This window comes from Poeciliopsis prolifica, unplaced genomic scaffold (assembly GCF_027474105.1).
Source record: "Poeciliopsis prolifica strain line A6 unplaced genomic scaffold, Auburn_PproV2 SCAFFOLD019, whole genome shotgun sequence".
In the NCBI taxonomy this organism is placed as follows: domain Eukaryota; kingdom Metazoa; phylum Chordata; class Actinopteri; order Cyprinodontiformes; family Poeciliidae; genus Poeciliopsis; species Poeciliopsis prolifica.
Genome location: NW_026562394.1, coordinates 3,777,786 through 3,800,003, shown reverse-complemented (window position 1 = coordinate 3,800,003; position 22,218 = coordinate 3,777,786). Strand labels below are relative to the sequence as shown.

The 22,218-nt window shown below is 37.4% G+C and overlaps 1 protein-coding gene across 1 annotated transcript; it reads left to right on the top strand.

Moving 5' to 3' along the window:
* The first annotated feature begins 7,063 nt into the window (after nt 1-7,063).
* rnf167 (ring finger protein 167) lies at nt 7,064-13,832 on the top strand. Its single transcript, XM_055043953.1, has 10 exons — nt 7,064-7,482; nt 8,916-9,041; nt 9,123-9,203; nt 9,296-9,430; nt 9,509-9,596; nt 9,868-9,958; nt 10,101-10,206; nt 10,865-10,958; nt 11,273-11,353; nt 11,487-13,832. Exons 2-10 carry the CDS (start codon nt 8,937-8,939, stop codon nt 11,912-11,914), a joined length of 1,209 nt encoding a protein of 402 aa, XP_054899928.1. The 5' UTR covers nt 7,064-7,482; nt 8,916-8,936; the 3' UTR covers nt 11,915-13,832.
* Nucleotides 13,833-22,218: the final 8,386 nt, after the last annotated feature.

Below are 22,218 nucleotides of genomic sequence, written 5' to 3'. Positions count from 1 at the left end.
ACGTGTTCACATGTTTGAGTCTGAATGGCATTTAAATGCACTGAGCAGTAAAACCGCAGCTTTTTATCTGTTCTTCAGTGAGATAAAGTCACATCCTCTTCACCTGTGCTCCAATAACTTCACAGCACGTAAGCACTAGTTTTATTCCTCCGAGATCAAAACCTAAAACATTACGTCGTCTATCTACGAGTAATTTATTCTTTTATCGAACTACCCTGAACTGAGACTCAATAATTATCGACATGATATAAATTAGCTAAACTTAATGCATCACAATGACAAATTTGGTATTTTTGTGAAACATACTGGTATTGTTTTTAAACAAGAGTTGTATAAAAGTAAAGCAATAATGATAAAAGACAGAAAAATCTTTTTTTTATTTGACTATTTAAATATTTAAATTACACATTTTTTGTGTGAAATCACTGCACTGCAATGAAAGACAAATTCATTTATAGACGTTTTACACACCTTAGCCTGGACTGCTACACAATTTGACTGATTTCAATTTTGGGTTTTCCTTTAATTTGGTGTTCTTCTGAAGTCTTATTTTTATTTTGGAGCCCTCAGTGGACATTAATTTAGTTTTTAATTTTGTAAGTACAATTGTTTATTTTCACCTCCGCCTCCTTACTGCATTGAGTTCTTCACTATTATGCGACATTTACTAAAAAAAAAAAAAAACGAAAAAAGAAAAAAACTTGCAGCTTTTTGGGAGTCAACATGCTGGGGTGTTGTATTCAGAGTTTCCCACAGAGGTTTATAAGCCTGGCGGGCCTCCAGGCCTTACTTGTCCTCCCTACTTACCTCTTTGGGGCTAAACATAGTTTGCTTATTTTAAATTGGGCTTTTTATACACCACTACCAGTAAAGACGGATTAAGCTAGGTTCATACGCATGATGCCTGCTCATGCATGTTAGAATTGTTGTAACTTTTAACACAAAAACACAGTGGCCTGCTAATGGACTGCCCTACTGCCCCCTACCCCTGAGCTTAGCAAGTTTTCTGGGGGAAACCCTTGTTTGTATTTTCTTTATTTTTGTTAAATTGTTCCAGGCTGGAAAGTGGAATAGAATAGACTTTATCATCTCTGTGTGAAATTTGTCTTGGTCAAAATGCTACACAGTTACCAATGAAAACTGTAAACAACACACAAAGATAAAACTCTGGTTCAAAGCAATCAACAAGGCAACAAATTGAGGGTATAATGTGTGCAGTGAACGTTTTTACTGGAGCTCTGCAGTCTGATTGAGGCTGAAACAAATGACAGTCAGTCTGTTGGTCCTACACTGTGTCATCCTCACCCGCTGCTCATATTCAGAGAGCAGTAGGTGTCTATAGTCAGGGGATATGATTCCTGCTGTCCTTATCAATGCTTGTTCATATCTGTATGGGTTCGTAATCTCCTAAACCGATTATTTTCAGAGCTACTGAATAAATGTGGGCCAGTTTATTCCTGAGTTGGACAGTTAGGCCTTGATTCTGTATTGTTTAATGCTTTCCACTGCTTTTAATTAGTACATAATATTAAACAAAACACATTTAACACATTCACTTAAGTTGTCTTTATTTGGAGACATTTTCAAAGTTCAACATTACACAGAATCCACTAATCTAACTGATCATGTGATCAAAATCGATTTCTATGTTGTTTCTTTCATTTAAAGCTTCAGGTTTTGGTCAAAATATTACGACCACATCAGATTGAAAGTTCAATAAAAACTGGTTCAGCATTTTTGCCCCTTGACTTTTTATTGTAGGAAATTTTGATCAATATAAACCTATTGTTAATGACTTATTTAGCAGCAACTGGAGTAAAAAAAATATTTAAAACTTTCCAATTGTTAGTTAGTTTGTCAGGATGAATTTGTACTTTTCCACCAAAAACCCTCCAATGAATTCTTAAGAGCAAAAGTAACCATGTTAAATCACAAATGAGTTAGTGTCCAATTAGTCACTGTATGTTTTTGTTCCTCTTGAAAGTAATTAAGACAACTGATTTACAACAAGGGAAGCTTGTTTGGATAGCACCTGGAGAATAGAGATAAAAGTCAGGAGACAACCACTAATGACTTCCCTTTGGAAAAATACTGATGCAACACTGATGAAACTGTCCAAGGGGCTTGACCCTTTGGTAATGTTGGTCACCACAGTATTTATTTGTTTTTTGTTATTTTTATCGAGCTGGATTTTACTAATTAGACTGCTTTGGCAACACCTTTGCAACAATATCCAGTATTTTAAAGTGTCAAAAATTTATCTGAAGCAACTCTTTATATAAAAATAAGCACAAAAGGTTAAAGTACCATGTTTGGTCTAATATGGACTGTTTAGCTTTTGTAGATCCAGTCTGGGATAGATGGATTAAACTGACCCTAAGCACTTTAGTAACATTAAGACTGGCATCCAATGGTGACCTCTTCTGACTTTGGAGACCCAAAGGAGTGCTTTTAGATCATTACAATATCAAATAAACAATATTTAAGGGAAACAATCCTCTTAATGGTTCAAGCTGATGGAGTCTTTATGATTTGTACAGAGGAAAAACACAAGGAATTGTAAAAAAATAAATAAATCCCTAGCATGATGCAAGCAAAAATGCATATAACACAACTGGATTTTTAAGTTCTTCATAAATTCAGCTTCTTGGAAACATTTACCTCCATAATTAGTGCTGAAGTGTGGAATTAATCATCTAATCAGAAGCAAAGATAGGGTGACATAAAGAAACTAAACTCATATGACACTTTTGTAGTCCCACTTAAAACTTGACTTATTTATGTGGAAACTTTAATTGAACCCACAAATTTGCAGCCCCCATACAGTAAATCAGAACTGTCACAACTGACAGATTTCAAGAAAAAATTATATCAAGAATCTATTAGTACAGCCAATGTAAGTTATCTTAAGCTTTTATTAATAGTCTGACATGCTGATAAAGAAAAAGAAATCAATAGAATTTGGATATTAGGACAGTTTTAGAAACAATTGCAGATGTGCTCTCCTTCTTTGAAACGCAAGCTCCAGTGACAGTTTTGGAGGCCGCGCTCATTTATCACAAAGAAGGTAACCTCGCATCCTCCAGGGAGCGAGAGCCAGGAGGAATGTGCAAAATCTGATTTAAAACTGGCTTTTCTACTATTGGAAGATTTCACTAACTTGTCCCATGACAACACTTGGATCACGGGTTAAAAACGCTGAACTCGTTTTCATGATGTTATTAGGAAAGGCATGTTCTCTTTAGGCTTCTTGTGCCGAGTTAATATCAATATCCGGTGACCAGCCTGCTGCTTCATATTAACTTCTCTCCTCCTTGCTGACCAAAACTATGCAGATCCACACCAAACCATCACTTTGGAGCGTCACTCTCAGGCTCAACCATGTTTTCATATCGTACAGCAGCTTTCTTTATCTTAATGCTCTTACTTCTCCATGGTGAGTCTTGCTTTTGAAGTTCTGCATGGTTTTCTGCAAATGGTAGGACTTAAAGATACTTTTCCACACATTGCGATTGTTTTTCAGCTGTTGAAAATGAAGCTGTATCGTTTCCTTGGTCCTGCTCCACCCTCAGTGGAGTGTGCAGGAAGGTTTGCCTTCCAACAGAAATGTTCTTTGGACCTCTGGGCTGCGGCAAAGGCTTCCTGTGAGTAGAATTATGAAAATGCTTTATCTGAACATGTATAGTAGCAGTCAAAATTCAGTTGCTTTTTCATTTTTAGGTGCTGCGTTTCTCATTTTCTATGAGGTGGACATATCTGATCAGTATCTGCAGAAATCCAGTCGAGCTAAGAGACGCTGCATTCATCAAAGATAAAGAGAAGCAGGCAATGTGTTTGGCTTTTATAACAGGATTTACTTTGTGACATTTTAACTTCTCACATTTATTCTTGTTTGATCATTTAATGGCATAAATGTTTTGAATAAAAGATGCAAATTACATTTTTTTTTTTATTGTTTTTTTTGTACAAGATTTATATATTTTCATTTAAGTTCAGATTTTGATTTTGCTTGTCTTTTTTTTTCTTTGATTAATGGTAAAACAGTGTTTGTTTTTATCTGGTAATAAATATCCAAAAGTCAATTTTCCAAATCCTTTAATTAGGGATTTGGTTGGGTGTTCTGTGTCCAGCAATCATTAATCACAAACGACCCTCGAAAGGTCACAGGTCCATTACAAAGACACACAGATATGCACAACTACACATTTCTGTTCTGCAAGGAGGGCCCAGACAAAAATGAAGACTCACATCGAAAGACCCCAGTCAGGATTTAACCTTTCAGACTTTCTTGCTGTGAAGTAATAGTGTTTAACAACTGCCCCATGGGGCACAAATATGAGTAGAAATGTGTTCCAAAAGACAGTTTGTGTTTTATTAAGATCATATCTCACAAAAAAGCATTTCTGAAGTCAAACTTCAGAAATGAAGGAACAAATACTTTTCACTTTTTTTCTAGATTGAGGATATTAGGCATTTTAAATGAATGGCTTAAATAGAAAAAATATGAAATTACAAGACCTGAAACATTGCCAACGTATGCACACAAGTATACACTGTCATATACAGGATGTAGGAAACAGACAAACTGGTGCCGCAGACTGATAGAGAACTTATCTGAAGTCAGGAAGAACTGAATGGTTTTGTCGGCATAAAGCTCACAGAAACGTGCTTCTGTCATCACATGGCCAACTCATTATTAATTTTTTCATGTAAAAAATCTTCATTCATATAAAGCACCATTATTTTCATGGTGACAGGGAAAAAAGAAAATACTATATCTACATCTTAAACAGTTAGACTTTGTGACTGATATTCTAAGAACAATTTTTCTTTGTTTGCATTGCACCTACAGCTCTTGGTCCAACAATGAAGCTGAAGTTCTGCTTGAATAGGGTGTCAGAACTACATCTAATTGTTGCATTGAGTTACCTCTAAAGTGTTTTAAATGTAAATTTCTCAACTATGCAGCCAATTCCTGACGGCAAAGAAGAATAAACTGGTTTTGTTTTTATCGTGATGACCTTCAGCCTCGACTGGTGACTTAGCTTTTACAAAGACAATAATGTGGCATTATCAGGAGGAAGTCACGATAAGCCTCATGCAGGAATAGCTACTTCTGTTTACATATGCTTTATTAGACATAGATCATATCTGTAACTTACTTCCTTTTTATTATTTCTCCATTAGCTACATAAGTAGTGCATAACAAGTAGTGCATAACACTGAGAAAACCTGCAGCATTTTCTATTAAACACTTTCTTTCCATCCCTAATTTAAGAGGGTTTTTCTCACATCGTTCCATTTTTGTTGCCACCTGAATTTCCATTCTTTGATTTATAAATAATGAAGAAATTTTGTCATAAAATTGTGGAAACAAACATTCCAGGTGGCTTGGTGGTGAGTATGAGAATAGTACCTCCAACAGGTGATCTGAAATGTTGAATATGATTAAATTAACTCATTCTTGTCTAAATGTGATGTTTTTTTATTAATTTATTTCTGATTCTTTTCTAATAATGTCTCCCAAAGTACAGTTCTTTCAGTTTATTTGACGCTTTTCTCAAAACAATTAGTACAAACTCATCTGGAAACTTTTTCCAATGCACAAGAGTCAGATCATAATAACAGTTCCTGAAAATGCTCTATGTTTTAATAGCACATCCATTTGAGATCTACAGTTACAGTAAGTTCTGCTTTACTGATTTTAGTGAGGTAGATGAGTGACAGACACATACATATGCAATATGTTTTTACTGCATACAATCTTTGCAATTCTAAATTGTTCATAGAATCATGCAAATGTAAACTTACTTAAAATAAACTTAAGCAACACCTTTCGGGTAACGCTGAGCACAACTGTAAATGATATTATGAAAAGTGAGAGAAAGTGTTGTGAAATTATGATTTTGCAGGAAAGAATGGTAAAGAAATGCATAAGACTGACAGATCTTTAGAACTAGTTCAACATTTTTGGATTGCCTCAAGCAATGAAATGAAGGCCATTTGTTTTATAGGAAATGACTATTCAGCCTAAACTTATTGCATCTGTGCCAGTGCTTGAATACATTACATTATTTACATATATAATAGGATACATTTATCGACCAGTTGATTTTTGGGCGCCGATTTCCTTAATTTTGGGGGATCATGATTGGCCGATACTAACATGTAAAGCTGATCTTATCTTCATCAGCAAAGGTTTACAAATAAGTCTCTGTCCTCTTCTGCTCTGCAGTGAGAGGTGTAACCGATAGACAAGCCCACCAGGTCAAGCCTGAACTTTAACAGTTAACAATATTCACCCCACTATTGCCAACTTTCTTGCTATATTTAGCGACATTTCAGACAAAAAAAAAAAATCATATCAACCAAAATCAAAATTGGCAGATCAGGCTTTTTAAAGATCAGTAACCAGGGATCGACCAGAAATCTGCAATCAGTGCAGCCCATCTTAAGATGGAGTACATACACACATATTCATGTCACTCTTTGATTCAATAAATTTCTCTTAAGCGTTACTCCAATAGCTAAAACTTTAATTTTGATATTATAATGACATAGAAAGTATTACTAAAAAAACAAAAAAAAAAGAAGGGGGGCCCTCAATGGCCTGGGGCCCTAAGTGGCTGCTTAGTTTGCTTATGCCTTGGGCCGGCCCTGTGCATAAGTTGAAAAAGATACATGTCTGAAATGCCTCATGACCATTGAATGCAGTAAAACTAGTCTTTCTGCCCGTGCTTGTTGAAACCTTCATTCCCTCCGCATTTGCTCTGACCTTCACTGTTTTTCTCAATTACAACACGGAATTACTGTTAGGCTGTTCTATTCATGCCTACTTATTTTAGAATAAATCTGAATTTCATGCTGGCACCTGTAATTGAAATTGCCACCATGTTTTTTTTCCTCAGATCTTTTTGTGAACTCTTCCAAAGTCTTTAGTTTGGAAGTGAGTACTTGACCGAGGATTTATTTATTTACAAGAACTCGGGAAAGAAAAACTCAAAACAATGCATTCTCATTTCGCACCAATGAGTGGCGGTAGTGAGCATTTTTAAGTTGGCAGACACCTAAACAAACTCAACAAAGACCACGAAGAAAAAGACAGAAACAGTAGCAAACAAACCTTAGCAGTAAGAGGCTAATTTACCTTGTGGAAACTTTAAGTTTTAGTTTCGTCGGTTTTACGTTGGATAGATTAATTGTTTTTGTTAATCTGACTTTGTATAAACTATGTGTACGGGCTCTGGAAGGGAGACCAAAATGGAACCTGTTATCTAACGTTTGCTAACTCTAGCCAAACATCGGCGAACCTCAAGTTAATCCTTTCTGTTTGTGGTGTGTTCTGCCGGAAACATATACTGGAGGCCATAACGCAGTTTAAACTGCCCAGGAAGAAAGGCCTGGCTCATTTCAAGATTTTTTGTTAGACGGTTTGAGTTTCGATCACACCCCGCCGTGTGGAGGCGTAAACAAGGAAATACGGTGAGTGCATTATTACAGTACTGTACTGTTTTTGAAATCTTAATTATTATATACTTCTGTCTCATTCAGCGATTCTCTGGTTTCTTTTTGCACGGGAAGCAGCTCAGGTTGATTTAAAAATATTTATTTCCCTAGATAGCATTAAAATACTTGGTCTTTTAAAACATATTTGTTAAATTGTAAGTAACTTTTTATTTCGGCATAAGTACTACCTTTGAGCAGGTCAAAGGTAGCATAGCTACCAACCTGTAGCTATGCTGTTTTTGCTAACTAAAATGTTTGTAAAGTGGAATGAAAATGCTGTACTTTGAGAACCACAATGTGGGCAGCTACTGATACGTATCATTATGTCTCTATCGGCCTTGTGCCTCTATAAAAATCTATATAAATCATGGCTTGCTCATTTTAATTTAATTAAACCAACATGTTGTTCTAATTTTATGTGACTCAGTGCATTATAGATCTGACTGCTGTATGTTTTGTGTTGTTGTCCTGCTGAATGTGTTCTCCTTTGTGTTTGTTGAGAACAAGACTTAGGCTTTCAGCTAAAATGAAATAATTCATCCAAAAGATACAAATTGGAATTAACATGAACATTGTATCGGCCTTCACGGAACTAATATTGCAAATGATTTATCCAAACAAAAGCCCAACTTTAATGATTACTGTAGTTTTAAAACTTTAAAAACCCTGTGAAACCAGTTTTTGACAGCATCCTGTGGAATATTTGCCTAATTCCAGTCCTGGATAAGCACAGTCTTCATTAATATTCTTTGCTCTACGTGCCGCTACTGCATTTTTCAATTTTCATCAGATATTTTTAACACTGTGTGACTATAAGGATCTCTAGTATCTTCCAGTATGTATTCTGGAGCCAAGACTTTTGAAACTTTGAGATGTGCTTTTGGTTATTGTTCTGTGTAGATGCAACAGCTTCTTGTTTCGCCAGTGCTTACTTTGAACTTGCAAACTTTATAAACTAAGCCTTCAAATGTATGGCTTAGAACACATGGGGGCATTTTTGTATCATTTTTCTGTTGTGGAAGAAAATTCTCTCATCTTTGAAAATGTCGGATAATTCTCTGGACTTAGTATTTTCTAACACTTATTAAAACGTCAGTCAGCTGAACATGTATTTGAGCTGTTCCATCTCAAACTACCAACAAAAAAGCTTGGATTGATTAAAATTGAGACTGCAGTAGTTATAGAAAGTGGGATTTCTTGTTGAATTTGGCTAAAATTATGTAACTATTGTGTAATTTATTATAAAGGACGTTTCAGGACGTTGTAGCAACTATCTTTCCTGTTCTTGCTATTCACTTAAAATGAAGGCTCAAGTTATAAAAGAATATCTGATGCCAGATAATTTATTTATTTTTTGCTTAGTAAATGTACAAATATATGTTTATGATCCTGTTGTTTTTTTCTTGCAGTGCCACTGAAAACAACCGAGGATGGCCCACCTTACTGTGTGGTGGAAGCGCACTCAGCTGAGTATCTTTTTACTCGCTTTAAGCTGCATGTATTTCCCCTCACCAACACAAGCATATATATTTGTTGTAAGTAAAAATAAAACTTTACATTTCACTTCTTGCAATGATGTATTTATATTCCACTCATGTGGTGTGTTTGCTTGGCAGCATTATAAAAACCAGACCGACCTGATGTTTGAGGACCTACCTGCTTTGTTTGGACCTTCTCTTCCAAAGCAGGGATTGATGGTGAGGAGAGGGATTTTATTTATTACTGCTCCCAGATTAATGTTGTTAATGTTTTTTTTTTCATGACTTCCTGTTCCTTTCATTCTAAAAAGGGAGTTTTGGTGGTCTCAAATCCACTCAATGGTTGTACAACAATGGATCCTCCTTCGCTGGCAACAAACTATGATACCAACACCACTAAATTTATTGCTCTCATCAAGCGCTTTGATTGCAATTTTGACATAAAGGTGAGCCACATTCGACAAAGAACGGTTAGTGATGTTTGTGATGGAATCTGATCCTACGTATTTGTGATATTGTTCCAGATTTTAAATGCACAGCAGGCTGGATACAGCGCAGCAATCGTTCACAACTTCAACTCTGACCTTCTTCTCAACATGAACTTTAGCAATGGTAAGTGTTTATCTCGCTGTGTTTTCCTTTATCCTGGAAGCTGAAACTTGGATAGGATAACAATTGATTTCTATGAATTGTTTGTATTTAAATGGTAAGGAACATGCTGACAAATGGATCTCACACTTTATTTTGTGTGACTGATTTAATTATAAGCAAGGAAACAAATGTTTAATTTCAAGTCTGACTACATTTCAAAATATGTGCAGTCACAAATTTACCACACTTGCATTATTCTAAGTGATTAAATGTTAATTTTTTTCCTTTTCAGAGACTATTGCAGATCAGATTGAAATTCCCTCTGTGTTCACCAGCTCCTACGCTGCAAGAAGGCTGAAGGAGGAAGTAATTTCAGAACACGGGTGAGAAAAAAAATAAAACCTTTAAAAATATTCTCTAGATAATCAGAAAAATGCCAAAGCAGACATATAAAAGCCAGCATGAGATTTAGGCGTGATTATGTTGTTGTATTTAACAGATTATTTTTCTCTTTTTTCTCAACAGGGCCTATGTGATACTCAAGCCGGATTTAGTTTTTCCACTTTCGTACTACCTTATTCCATTCACTGGGGTACTGGGGATGATTATTATTGTGATGGGTGTAATCCTAGTGAGTATGCAGGCTTCTTTCTTTGAAATAGGTTATCTTACAGAGCATAAAGCATGTTTCCCTTATGTTACCCTGAACCTTTATACCCCAAACTTATCTAAAGGGGAGTTTTATTCATCCTAGTCTTGGCTGTTTGTCGAACAGTTTGACACCCACTGCTTACTGACAAATAATGTTCAGTATCTGGGGCATAAAAGAAACACTTCCCTCATAAAAGCAAAAGGAGTTTTCAGCAGTAACACTGTGACTGATTAATCTTTCAACACATTTTCTCTATGAAAGTCATAGAGAAAGTTACTTCAAGCTTTGTGATTTATTGACTAAGGTTTCATGTTTCAGGGCTGAGCAATAAATCCATAACATTATATAACACAATAGACATTTGATCAATATCAGTGGAAAATGTGTCTGATGGACTGTTCAATAATTTCCCTGAATTACTGCATTCATAAATGTTTGGCAAATCAGGCCAGATGCTGCAGACTTGCATCTTGTTTCTTTAAGCTCAAAAATTTCCTCAAAATTACTAAGCTAATTTTTTATTTTTTTTGCATTCTTAATAAGCTTTTGTGAATGAGGTACGAGTTCAGTGTAAGTTTGGTAACTGTTAGGTTGTTAAATTTTAGTGTGTGTAATGTCTCCTGTCTGTGTTGTTCAGGTTATACGGTGTGTGCAATACAGAAAACGTCTGAGGAAAAATCGTTTGACCAAGGAGCAACTGAAGCGCATTCCAACTCACAAGTTCAGGAAAGGTAACACTGCTGCAGTCTTTATACTGTCACTGAGATGCATTGATTTCTTTTTTTTTTTTGCATTATGTACATTTTGTTCAACTTTACTATAAGAAATGTTATCCTTTGGGCCTTTTTATAGGTGTTGTTTATCTCAGTTTGAAAAATCAATTTAATTAGACTTTGTCAGTGCAGTTTAATAAAAGTTCCAGTTCCACAAATAGCTACTTTTCCATTGATATTTTCTTTGAGAAAAATTCTTAAAATTAAAAATTAATTTCTTCTTTTCAAGGAATAAGTCCATTTATCAGCCCCTTGCTTTCCTTTAATTTCAGGAGATGACTATGATTTGTGCGCCATCTGCCTTGATGAGTATGAAGAAGGAGACAAGCTGAGAGTGTTGCCTTGCTCACATGGTAAATAATTTGTGGGATGTTATGTTAACCATCACGTTGTTTAAGAGATTAACAAGAAATCCTCTTAAAGTTTTTTTGTTATTAGCTTTTTTTCACCATATTGTTTCCTTTCTTGAATCTTCCATTTTTTTAGCGTATCATTGCAAATGCGTCGACCCGTGGCTCACCCTGACCAAGAAGACCTGTCCCGTGTGCAAACAACGCGTGACCCGAAACAACCCGGAGCACTCCGAGTCCGACTCTGAGGAGGAAGCCGGAGGCCGGGGAGAGGAGGAAGCAGCACAGGGTGAAGGAGACTCTGAGCACACCCCTCTGCTGCGCCCGTCCAACCCCGGGTCTCCGACTCGGAACCCGTCGGCCTACTCAGCCACCACCACCACCACCACGACTGCCCAGTGCCTCGTCTCTCCAACACGACGCGACTCCCCCGTCCTGGGCTATGATGGCTACTACTCCCCACAGGAGGACACTGACTCAGAAAGTGGTGACGGAGGAGAGGATGAGCACCACAGCGAGGACGACACAGCTCGGCTCATTGGTAGGAACGGAGTGGTAGTCTGAACTTACATGCAGATTATTAGCCTCATTTCAAACCCAAAAGACAAAAATCAAACGGAGAGGAAAAGTTTGCCTAAGCATGCTGCTTCAGCATGCTTAGTTAGCTAGAAGATTTATAGTTGGCTAAAACTTTAGTATTATTTCCACATTTGTCGATTTCCAACAAATCTTTTGTCCAGATGTCGACAGGAAACTTTTTAAGTGTCAAAGCACAAATCTGTTTTACCAAAGTCAAATATTAAGCATCACTCCCCTTCGATGCACACAATAACTCCTGCTGGATTACTGCTTGTCTCATTGTATTCTGTGACTTTATTACACAAGACCTAAACTCTGGTGTAGCCACAGTGTAACAGAAATCTGTGTAGTCAAAGTTCCTTTGGTTGAAGTGGTTTATGAAGGAAAGTTTCCTGTTTTAAGTCATTTCCTTTAGGTGGTTATACTGCTCTGGAGGTGGGTGTAGGGGGTTGTTTATCTCTCTAATTTGACTCTTTTTTTTCAGAGTACTGGATTTTTCTGTTTTGATGATGGATTATACTATAATATAACATTGGAAACACTTTAATATCTCTCTGCTGCTTTTACATTGTTTCTCACATAACTATATGGGCGGTTAAGATTTTTAGCTTTATCCCATTTATTCAGTTGAGTGAACTCAGGTTTTCTTTTTCACAATTAAAGGTCAGTTGGATTTGTCAGTGAAAAAGCAAGTGCAAAAAAAATTACAATTGGGTTTGGTTATGTAAATGTTAGGTTTTTGCGTCACTTTTAAGCTTTGAAAAATGAACCCTGATCGAATTAACTTTTGTTTTTTTAAACTTATTTTTTTAATAATTACAGATTAAGATCTGTGATGTTGAACAGCGTTTTAGGAAAAAAGTGCATTGCCTTACATCGATCTTGATGTTCATGTGTGTGTTTAATGTTTTTAACCCGAGTGGTCGAGATAGACACTCCTTTCTCGGTTTTTATTTCATTCTTGCATTGTTCTGTAATCTAATTTGTTGTTCCCTGCCTTTGTGTTTCTTGGTATATTTTTAGCATGGTTTTGTTTTTACCTAACGTCAGGACAGGTCTAATCAAATTAAAGTTGCTGGAAGACGGCCTTTTTGGGGCTTAAACTGCTCATTTATGTAAGACGCCTCACAAGTGGAGCCTACTATGTGTGATTTTGGCCATAGTAGTTTGTTTTTTTTCCTAAAATAAATAAATATATCATGAAGATTAGAGCTCTAAAGTTAAAACTATTCAGTACGACTGTATGTTGTTCTGTATGACTCTAAAAACATGTAGACAGGGTTTTTGTGATCATTTTTGCATTATTTTTAACATAGTTGCACAAATATCCTTTACAAGTTTAGATTTTCTATAAAGAATTAGTGCAATTATTGTATCATTTGATACTGCAAGTCCATCAATCTTAAGGCAGAAGAAACGCTACATATGATGGACATAAATTGTGGGGATTAGCTTTCAGTGGGCAGAGCATGAAGGAGCAACAACAGAACTGTGGATTATTAACATTCCTTCACATTGTACTGCCCAAGGATCCCGCACTGTTAAGGATTGACTTGGATCTGTTTTAAGAATCACAATATGCTTAAGATTTTCTTTTGTACTGTACTTTTTTTTTCTATGTCTGTTAATGGAAACAAATGGAAATGGCTGATCTTCAAATGTTAATTACACTAATACACTTTTTTTATTTTAGAATGTGCCTAGGTTATCAGTCTGTACATAAGAATGAGAATCCATAAATTGTCTAAAGGTCTGAGAAGCAACATGAAATGTTTATGACAGAGTAAAAAGAACAGAGATGGGACTGCTGCCATAATTTGTTGTAATAAGGAAGGTTGAGTGATTTTTCTTTACAAATGCTCATTGACACGATTCTTGATAATAAAGCCACTTTGAAAAATAATTCTTTGGAGAGTTGTTGTTCAGGGAGTGGAGCTCTAAAGCCTATAAGCTAGCTCGCCGCCTCGCTTTCACAGACTAAGCAGGGAGAGCCAAAGCACGACTTTATTTAACTTTTTCACTTCTTGTTTCCTGCCTCAAAAGCACTTCTCCTTTTTCTACATTTGTTACCTTTTAGTTGCTGCTGATTGGCAACAAGTAAAAGTCACTACAGTGAATAACCAAGAAACTTTCAGCAGCAAAACAGGAGTCACAGATCGACAAACCAGCCTGACACCATGAGAATCGGTAATGAGTAACAGGAGCATGCATTAACTCGATACCGGGCTGGAAATTAATGCAATTTTATTGTCCTCACCATCTTGTGGAGGTTTGAGTCAGCTGAACCTGAATGAGTCACAGGTGGTTTCAAGAAAAGTAATAAAACGCTAAAGCTTTGTAAAGCACAGCTAACCTAAGAGAATATTCCAATTAATTTATGGCCTTTGAGAGGAACTAATTAGAGCCTGGTGATCAGCTGAATGGAGCATGCTCCAAGTCATGAAATTCTCACCTGTGAACACCAGATGAACAGAAACAATATCAAACCATGGGAGCTAAAAATATAATGTGTGTGTGAGTGAAAACCATTGTATTGACGTATGAACCTGATCGTGCATTTGTCATGTTGTGATTACAAGTAATTTACATATTTATCGAGGTTTAATGCAATAATTGACTAAACATCAGGCTTAATGCTGTGGTTTTTGCAAATACTTCAGTGTATTTTACTGGGATCTAACAAGAGCAACACTTAGTTGTGGTTTTTCTTTTTTTTTCTAAAGAAATGGCTCCCCTCCTAGCCTGTAAGCTAGAGCTTTTCAGAAAAGCAACAATGATTCAACTGAGTTGGAAAATGTATAAAAATGATTTTTATTTCAATTTATTGATACTTTTATAATTATTTATTTGAATATTTATACTAAATTGTCATAATGTATTATCTTAATATCCCTTTATTTGTTTTAAACTATTATAATGTATTTTGAGTTTTGCTCCAGGACCAGGGATTTTACAGACACCATTTGACCTTTAAGAAAGAGTGACCACATTAAGGTCTAGGGCAAAAAGTGAAAATTTCTGTTGTAACAGCAGACCAATCCAATCTGAATTAGCTTGAACTATTTTCAGTCACTTTTTAGATTTCCATTAGTAAAGATCACTAATTTAATGGAAAACTCACTACTTTACAAAATACAATGACGTTCATGGTTGCAGAGAGACAAAATATGAAAAGGTTCAATGCTTTTGCAAAATAAATTATTTTGTGAATGTTATCTCAGTTATATTTTGGTATTAAAGCTGTTTATTAATATATTTTTGCTGTAAAGAGCTGTACAAAGTTTCATGTTTTATAGAAATTGTACTTCATCGAGACTTTCCGCACTGAAGAACCGACTCATTTTAATCCTTTTTCATTTCCTGCACCTTTAATGACCTCCTGTTGTGTTGAAGAAAAGATAATTAATATTAAATCTGAATAAATGTGTTAATACTTCTAATACTTCACATATCAAGTAGCTAAGTATAGCATAACCCCCAGGTTGGTTTTTCTGAGTTTTGATCCATGTGAACTTAGAAACAAAAGCACAGCAGCACAGTGGACTGTGTCGTCATGCTACTAAACCATAAAAGCCTATAAAGTAACGATCTGAGAGGACATCTCACGATTGTGTTTTTGAATTTTCTCCTGCTAACACCAAATGCAATGTCTTCATTTTTGACTTCCCCAATGAGATTTTTCTGTCTCCTTTTTACTGTAATGTCACTTCTGCTGCAGGATTCAAGAGCAATTTCTCTACAACATAACAAGGTAAATGATGGGATTTTTTTTTATTGGTTTTGTTTTAGTGTTTGTGTTATTTTCTGCCTTGCTTTAATTACAATTTGTAAACTAAAGTGAACATCTCAATCTGGCATTAATTTTGCATAAATTACAGTTTTGCCTGTTTATTGTTTTGACATTTCTGCAAATGTACAACCATGCAACTCAGTTAAAAACATAATTTTTATCATCAAAAGACAAATGACAAGATATGAACTCTACTGCACTTCAGCGTTGATGTTTTGCAATTTTACAGGGTTATTTGGATAGTGCTGACCTTAAGCAAATGAGCTCCACTCCCTGGGACGTCAGTCTGGCAGTCGGAGACGACGACACGTTTGGCTCGAAAGATGGCCAGAAATTCCCAGACATGGGACCTGGAGACTTCCTGGATGGCACACAAGCTACCCGAGTTTGGCCGCGCACTTTGCTGGACCACATGAGGCAGCAGCTGAGGTTCCGAGGAAGGACAAAGAAACAAGACATTTAGCAATTTAATGTACAATGAACGTGATGTGGTTAGAAATGATTACCCATTAAACTGTTGCTTGACAAAATGCATATATTTACTGTTTTTTTTTTACTCTTATGTGAAAACAAATCGATGGTTGACTACAAAGGGTCAGTAAAGATATGTGTTACAGTGTCACCCATATTTATTGGCACCATAAATGGTAATGGATCCTCTGCCAGCTGTGAGTCAGACAGGGGGAGACATAATTCTGTCAGCTTGAGGCAGCCATTTTGAGTAAAAAAAACAGTCCGAAAAACTCCTTCCCGTTCGGAAACCGTGATACTATCGGAAAACCGTTTAAAGCGTACGAGAGAGCTATCTGTCGTCTCCGACAGTACCACTATTTATATCTGTACATCACACAGTAATAAGAGCGATGAGATAAAAATGGTGAGCGCTGAGATCTGACATTTTTCAGAAATACATTGAAGTCAATTTGGCTGAGCGTGTGGAAATCCTGTCCCATGACTTTCGCTCTGAAGCACCTTGACAGAAAACCATAAGCCCTAGCAAAATTTCGAAAACATTTTACAGGAGTAGACATGCATGTCATGAATAGGGCGATATTTGTGGGCGTGACAAGGATTTCAAAATTTATTTGGCGTCAAAATCGCACTCCTTCCCACACTCTAGCCTAATCTATTCAAAGCAATCCTTAAATTAAGCACACAACATCTGCCTCATTGTTATGCCATGTTTTATTAAAATCTCCAATAACACTCCATCAAATATCAGAAAGAAATGAAGAGAGAGCTTTTTTAAATTTTATTCCGAGCTGTTATGTTGTCCCCCTCGTGCGATGACGCCCAGGGCAGAGAGCCATAATACCACCTCTGGGAGTTCAGGAATTCAGTCCGAGTTATGAGCTTTCCCTGTCTGCATGTTTACCAGGATAAAATAAAACCCCAGGGGGTGACGAGGCGCGGACTGACCTCAGTGGGATCTTCACCGCCAGATATCTGTCGCGATGGCCAGCAGGCTGAAGATGGAACTCTGAGTGAGTACCAGCACGAAACAGGCGACGTTGTGGAGCAGAAAAGCCTGGAAATCAGCCGGGAATGGGTTTTGGTCTCTGAGCCCTCGGGCGGCACAGCATTGGAAACGGATTAGCGGAAAACACAGGATGAGCTCAGGAACCGCTCAGCGACGCTCCGAGTGAAATCACTGCTGCGTCCTAAAGTTAAATCTCCACCAGGACTCAAGAGCTCCCTGATGTTGCAACTTTTACGAAAAATCACAGCGTAGGATTGAGTTAGACCAACGTGGTCCATTTATTTTATCACACCTTTATAGTAATCGGTGACTTAAAGCTAAAAAAAAAACAAAAACAGAATAAATAAGAAAAACCTGCTGCACTAATACCGATTTCTGATTTTTCGTTGTGTCTTGCTCAATTCAGTTTGACTCTCTGTTTAAGTAACATTCAAATTTATAGAATATGATTGAAAATAATCCATCCATCCATCCATGTTCTTACGGCCTAGTATGGGGTCAGGAAGTGTGCTGGTACCTATCTCCAGCGGTCAACAAGTCAGAGGCTGGGTCACCCTGGACAGGTCACCAGTCCATTGCAGGGAAACAGAGACACACGCACACACTCATTAAGGAGAATTTAAAGAACCCAATTAACAGTCATACTTTTGGACTCTGTGGGAGGAAGCCGGAGTACCCGGAGAGAACCCACCATGCACAGGGAGATGATGCAAACTCCATGCAGAAAGACCCCGGGCCGAGAATTGAACCCAGTACCATCAAACTGCAAGGCAACAGTGGTATAAACTATGCATCCCTTTTCAAGTAACATTTAAAGTGATCAAATATGACTGAAAATAATTGTTAAGGTAATTATTGGAGGCTTTTTTGGGGTTGGGACCGACGGAGGCACGGAGAGAGGACTCGATACCAGGACCAACAGAGGAACAGAGAGGCGGAGGCACAGGGGGGCGTCATGGAGCCGAGATCGACAGCCGAGATTGACATCTTCAAGAGGCATTTCATTTGATAAAATACCTCTTGAAGATGTTGGCACCAGAAGAAAGTTTTGAGAAAAAACTGCCCCTCTTCTTCTGGTGCTTTTCAATCTGGGTTAAAAGAGACGACACAATTGTGTCGTCGACAAGCTCGTGCTCCATGAAGCCCAGAGCCCATCCGGCAGAACATCCAAAGGTTTCTCTGAGGTCCCTGAAAACCTTTTTCACAAGCCCAGGGACCCAGTCCACCTGGATTTCCACCGGATGGCTCTCGATGTCAGCGCAGATATGATGAACTATGCGCTCCTGTACCTCCATCAGGGAATCAAGACACCTCCGTGTCTTTGACTCCCTGATGCCCAGACACAGCAACGACTTTACAAAAAGTCGCACTGTGTCCTGTCTCTGTTCCTCTAGGGACGCCCTCAGTCCTTCGGCGCGTCTCCTTGCTGTCATCAGTTCATGGACTAAACTGATGACAGCTCGCGCCAAAGAACTGAGACCTAAGCCCGGCCTCAGAATCGACAAGGGGTCTTCATCATCCATGGGAGACATAGATGTTACGTGCTTCAGGAAAAGGACGTCAAGCACCTGAGCACAGTCTCCCTGGACGACTTCGTCGACTCCATCGCCCGGGCAAAGGCCTGAGAGACCTGATCTCCGAACATGAATTTTATATCGCCATCTCGTAGTTCAGGTTCTCAGAAACGTCCCTGACAAAACCGGAGAAAACATTCATTAAATAACTTAAAAGGTATCTCGTCCTCTCTTCGATACCTTCATCCAGGTCCAGAAAGTGTCGATCCAGCCAGTCATCTTCATGTGTCTGATCGATGTATTCACTGATAGCAGATATGGCGTGTCCATCCACTAACAATTGTACGTCTCTCCTCAATAACTCCATGTTTCTTCTGAACCGAACTTGATGCCTACTCTTCTTAAAATACAGTGGAACCTGGCAGAATGTTACCAAGCGGAGTTATTTATACCCCGTGTTACACAACAAAGCAGTATGTGACATCACAGCCTGTTCATGTTATTATGATGTCACAGACAACTTTCCTTTAAATTCTTAATGACGTTTTTATACTTATTTGTCTGTAACTCAATCTAAATTCTTGCTCAGATATAAAAATAAAAAAACTCAAATGGGTTCTCTGCTGGTCAATAAACACATTCAGCTGAACCTGGATTTTAATTTCGCAATCAGAGATGCAAGATGATCCCTGTTTATGCATAAAAGCATGTTTCCTGCACGTTTCATCTGGATTTTCTCAACTAGATCTAAAAGTATGCTGGTTTTTAATGCATCCAACTTATCTATCAATGCTGATCGAGGCGAAAATTAACAAATTTCTATTACAATAATTGATGCTCCATTAAACGTTTGGCATTTAACTCACTCACAGAATATGTATCAAATTGCTGAAATGCAAATCCTAAATGCTTCCAAAGTGAAATTTTTTTCTACCATCACAAAAACGTGATGTAAAATAAGTTGGCGAAAAAAATTGACGATCATTCCTCAGATGTCAAGCTGTTGGATTTCTGTTGCTTTATCATCAATTGTCAGTCAAGTATGTAAGGAAGTAAGACGACTTTGTGCATCCTGGCACCTGATGAATTTCAAAGGACTGGCTGGATGAACAGAGTGTAATAATGCAATTATCATTCCAAGTTTACATGAGGCAATAAGCTACATGGGGGATTCATCAGATCCCTGATCTGATTCTGATCTGTGCGTCTTTCTGAAGACAAAAATCATCTCATATGACGATGGCGTGAGTGAAAGTCTGCACGCTTCTGATTCTCCTGCATTATTAGCATATATGATTAGACAGCTGAAGCTCCAACACTGCAGATAAAAGCTCATCATCACGTGATTAATTAGAGCACTGCTTGATGGGATTAAGGCTGAATCTCATTTCACTCCTTCAGCCTCAACCTTAAAGGAGAAACGGGAGTTTGGTTCGTCTCTGAGGAGTAAATAAAGATTTATAGGGAATGGTTTCCTTCCAGGATGCAAACATGGAAGTGAAGGAGATTTAACGTCCATAAGTGAAAACGACTCCAGCAGCGTCTACTTTGAAACGTCCCAGCAGATCTAGTCGCCGTTAATTATTGGTGATCAGATGAAAAATAGCAAATATGCATTTTGAAAAAATTTATATAACTTTCATTTCTTCTCAACAAGCTCATAAAGTGAAAACATACTGTAGCAAGAACAAAATAATTTACACACCAGACCTAAACACTTATCTGATCATTAACCCTCCTCTTGTCTTCGGGTCATTTTGACCCGAAGACAAGAGGAGGTTGTTCTTATTTTTTTCGTCAAGTTCACATTTGAATTGCTGCAGCAGAAAATTCCATCTGAGTTGTGAACACTGTAGGTCTGATTCAGGACTGTTAGATTTCAAGTTTCTGTATGCAGTTGCAATTAAAAAATGTTTTATAAGGGCTTGTCCTCGGCTCATGTCAACCCGAGGGCAACAGGAGGGGGGGGAAATTTGAAAAGATATCAGTTTTACGGAGATCAGTGATGCCATTCCATACTGTTTGCCTGTCCAGCTGTGATTTCCTTAGTCTTCCGGTCAGTCTGACCTGAGGCCTGGGTTTGGTTATTTTTATTTCTTTTGTAAAGTTCACATTTGGATTGCTTGAGCCTAAACTTCCCCCTGAGTTGTGCACACCATAGTTCTGATGCAGGACTGTTAGATTAAAGTTTCTGTATGCAGCTGCAATTGAAAAACATATTTTTTAAGGGCTTGTCCTCGGTCGACATAAGCCGAGGACAACAGGAGGGTTAAACTCAAAATCCTTTTATAAACACATCACATTTTTGTGCTTGTAAAATATTGGACTCCAGTTACGAATCAAAGTTAAAAATGATCAGGCTGATTGATTGGTGCGTCTCTAGTTATGAAATATTACTCCGAGTGATAGATATATGTACTTAGTCATGTTTTATCACACTTTATTTCCTTTAAACATGTTAGTACTACACATAAAACCTGTCATTTTATAAACTATGTAAAATGTAAAAACTCTTTAAATACTTTAAAGTAAATCGCAATTGTTCTGCATTACAAAGCATGAAAAAATACCATCTGCCTCTGTAACAGTTTATAGGATATTATTAGTCATCTTATTAGTGGTGCCCCAGTCTGATTCATATTTTAACCGCTCATGAATATAAATCAAACCCTTCCTGAAAAAATAAAACCACAGTTTTATAAAACTGGAATTATTTTTAAGGCTCTCTGCTCGGTGTAAAGTAAAATCATTTTTAGAAGAGTTTGAAATGATGATTTAATCCAGGGGTCACCAACCTTTTTGAGACTGGGAGCTACTTCACGGGTACAGAGCAACACGAAGGGCACTTGTTTGATAGTCTTTATAATACTGCCTGATCATATTAATGTCAGGACCACTCACAATCGTTATCAGTAATAATTTACCATGGCAGCTATGGTTAATTGCTATTATGTGATTAGAAGTTTTTAGCTCACAGAGTTTCAAGTTTGATTCCCTTTTGGAGTTTTTCTCTGTGATTCTAAACTGGCCACAAGTGACTGAAATAAACAAAAGCAAACTGATGGATTGTTGCAGTAACACCCGCAGCTGTACTGAGTACCTTGAAATTTTCCTTTAAATAAAAAAGAAAAGAAGAGTTATTGTTTTATTATCTAACCATCTGTTCTATTAGCAAAATTGTGGAAAATAAAATATCTTTTGTGTCAAAACATATTATACACACACAGCTGTCAGTCTGATGCGTGAGGTGGGGAACCCCAAAGCCCAAGTCTTATTGGTCAGTTTGCTTTTATTTATTTCACGGCTTTGCGTTTTTCTGCAAGCTAAAAATGAACGAGTTGGGTTTGAACCTCCTGTTGTTCTACGTTCAGCCTGAGCTTCTGACAGTCTGCGCGGTTGGTGACCCCTGCTCTAGCGGAACACCAGTTACACTCTAGTTACGACAGTTTATAATTGACGAAAATGTTTGGTCGTTTTTTGCTTTTTACGTCGCCATGATAACTCC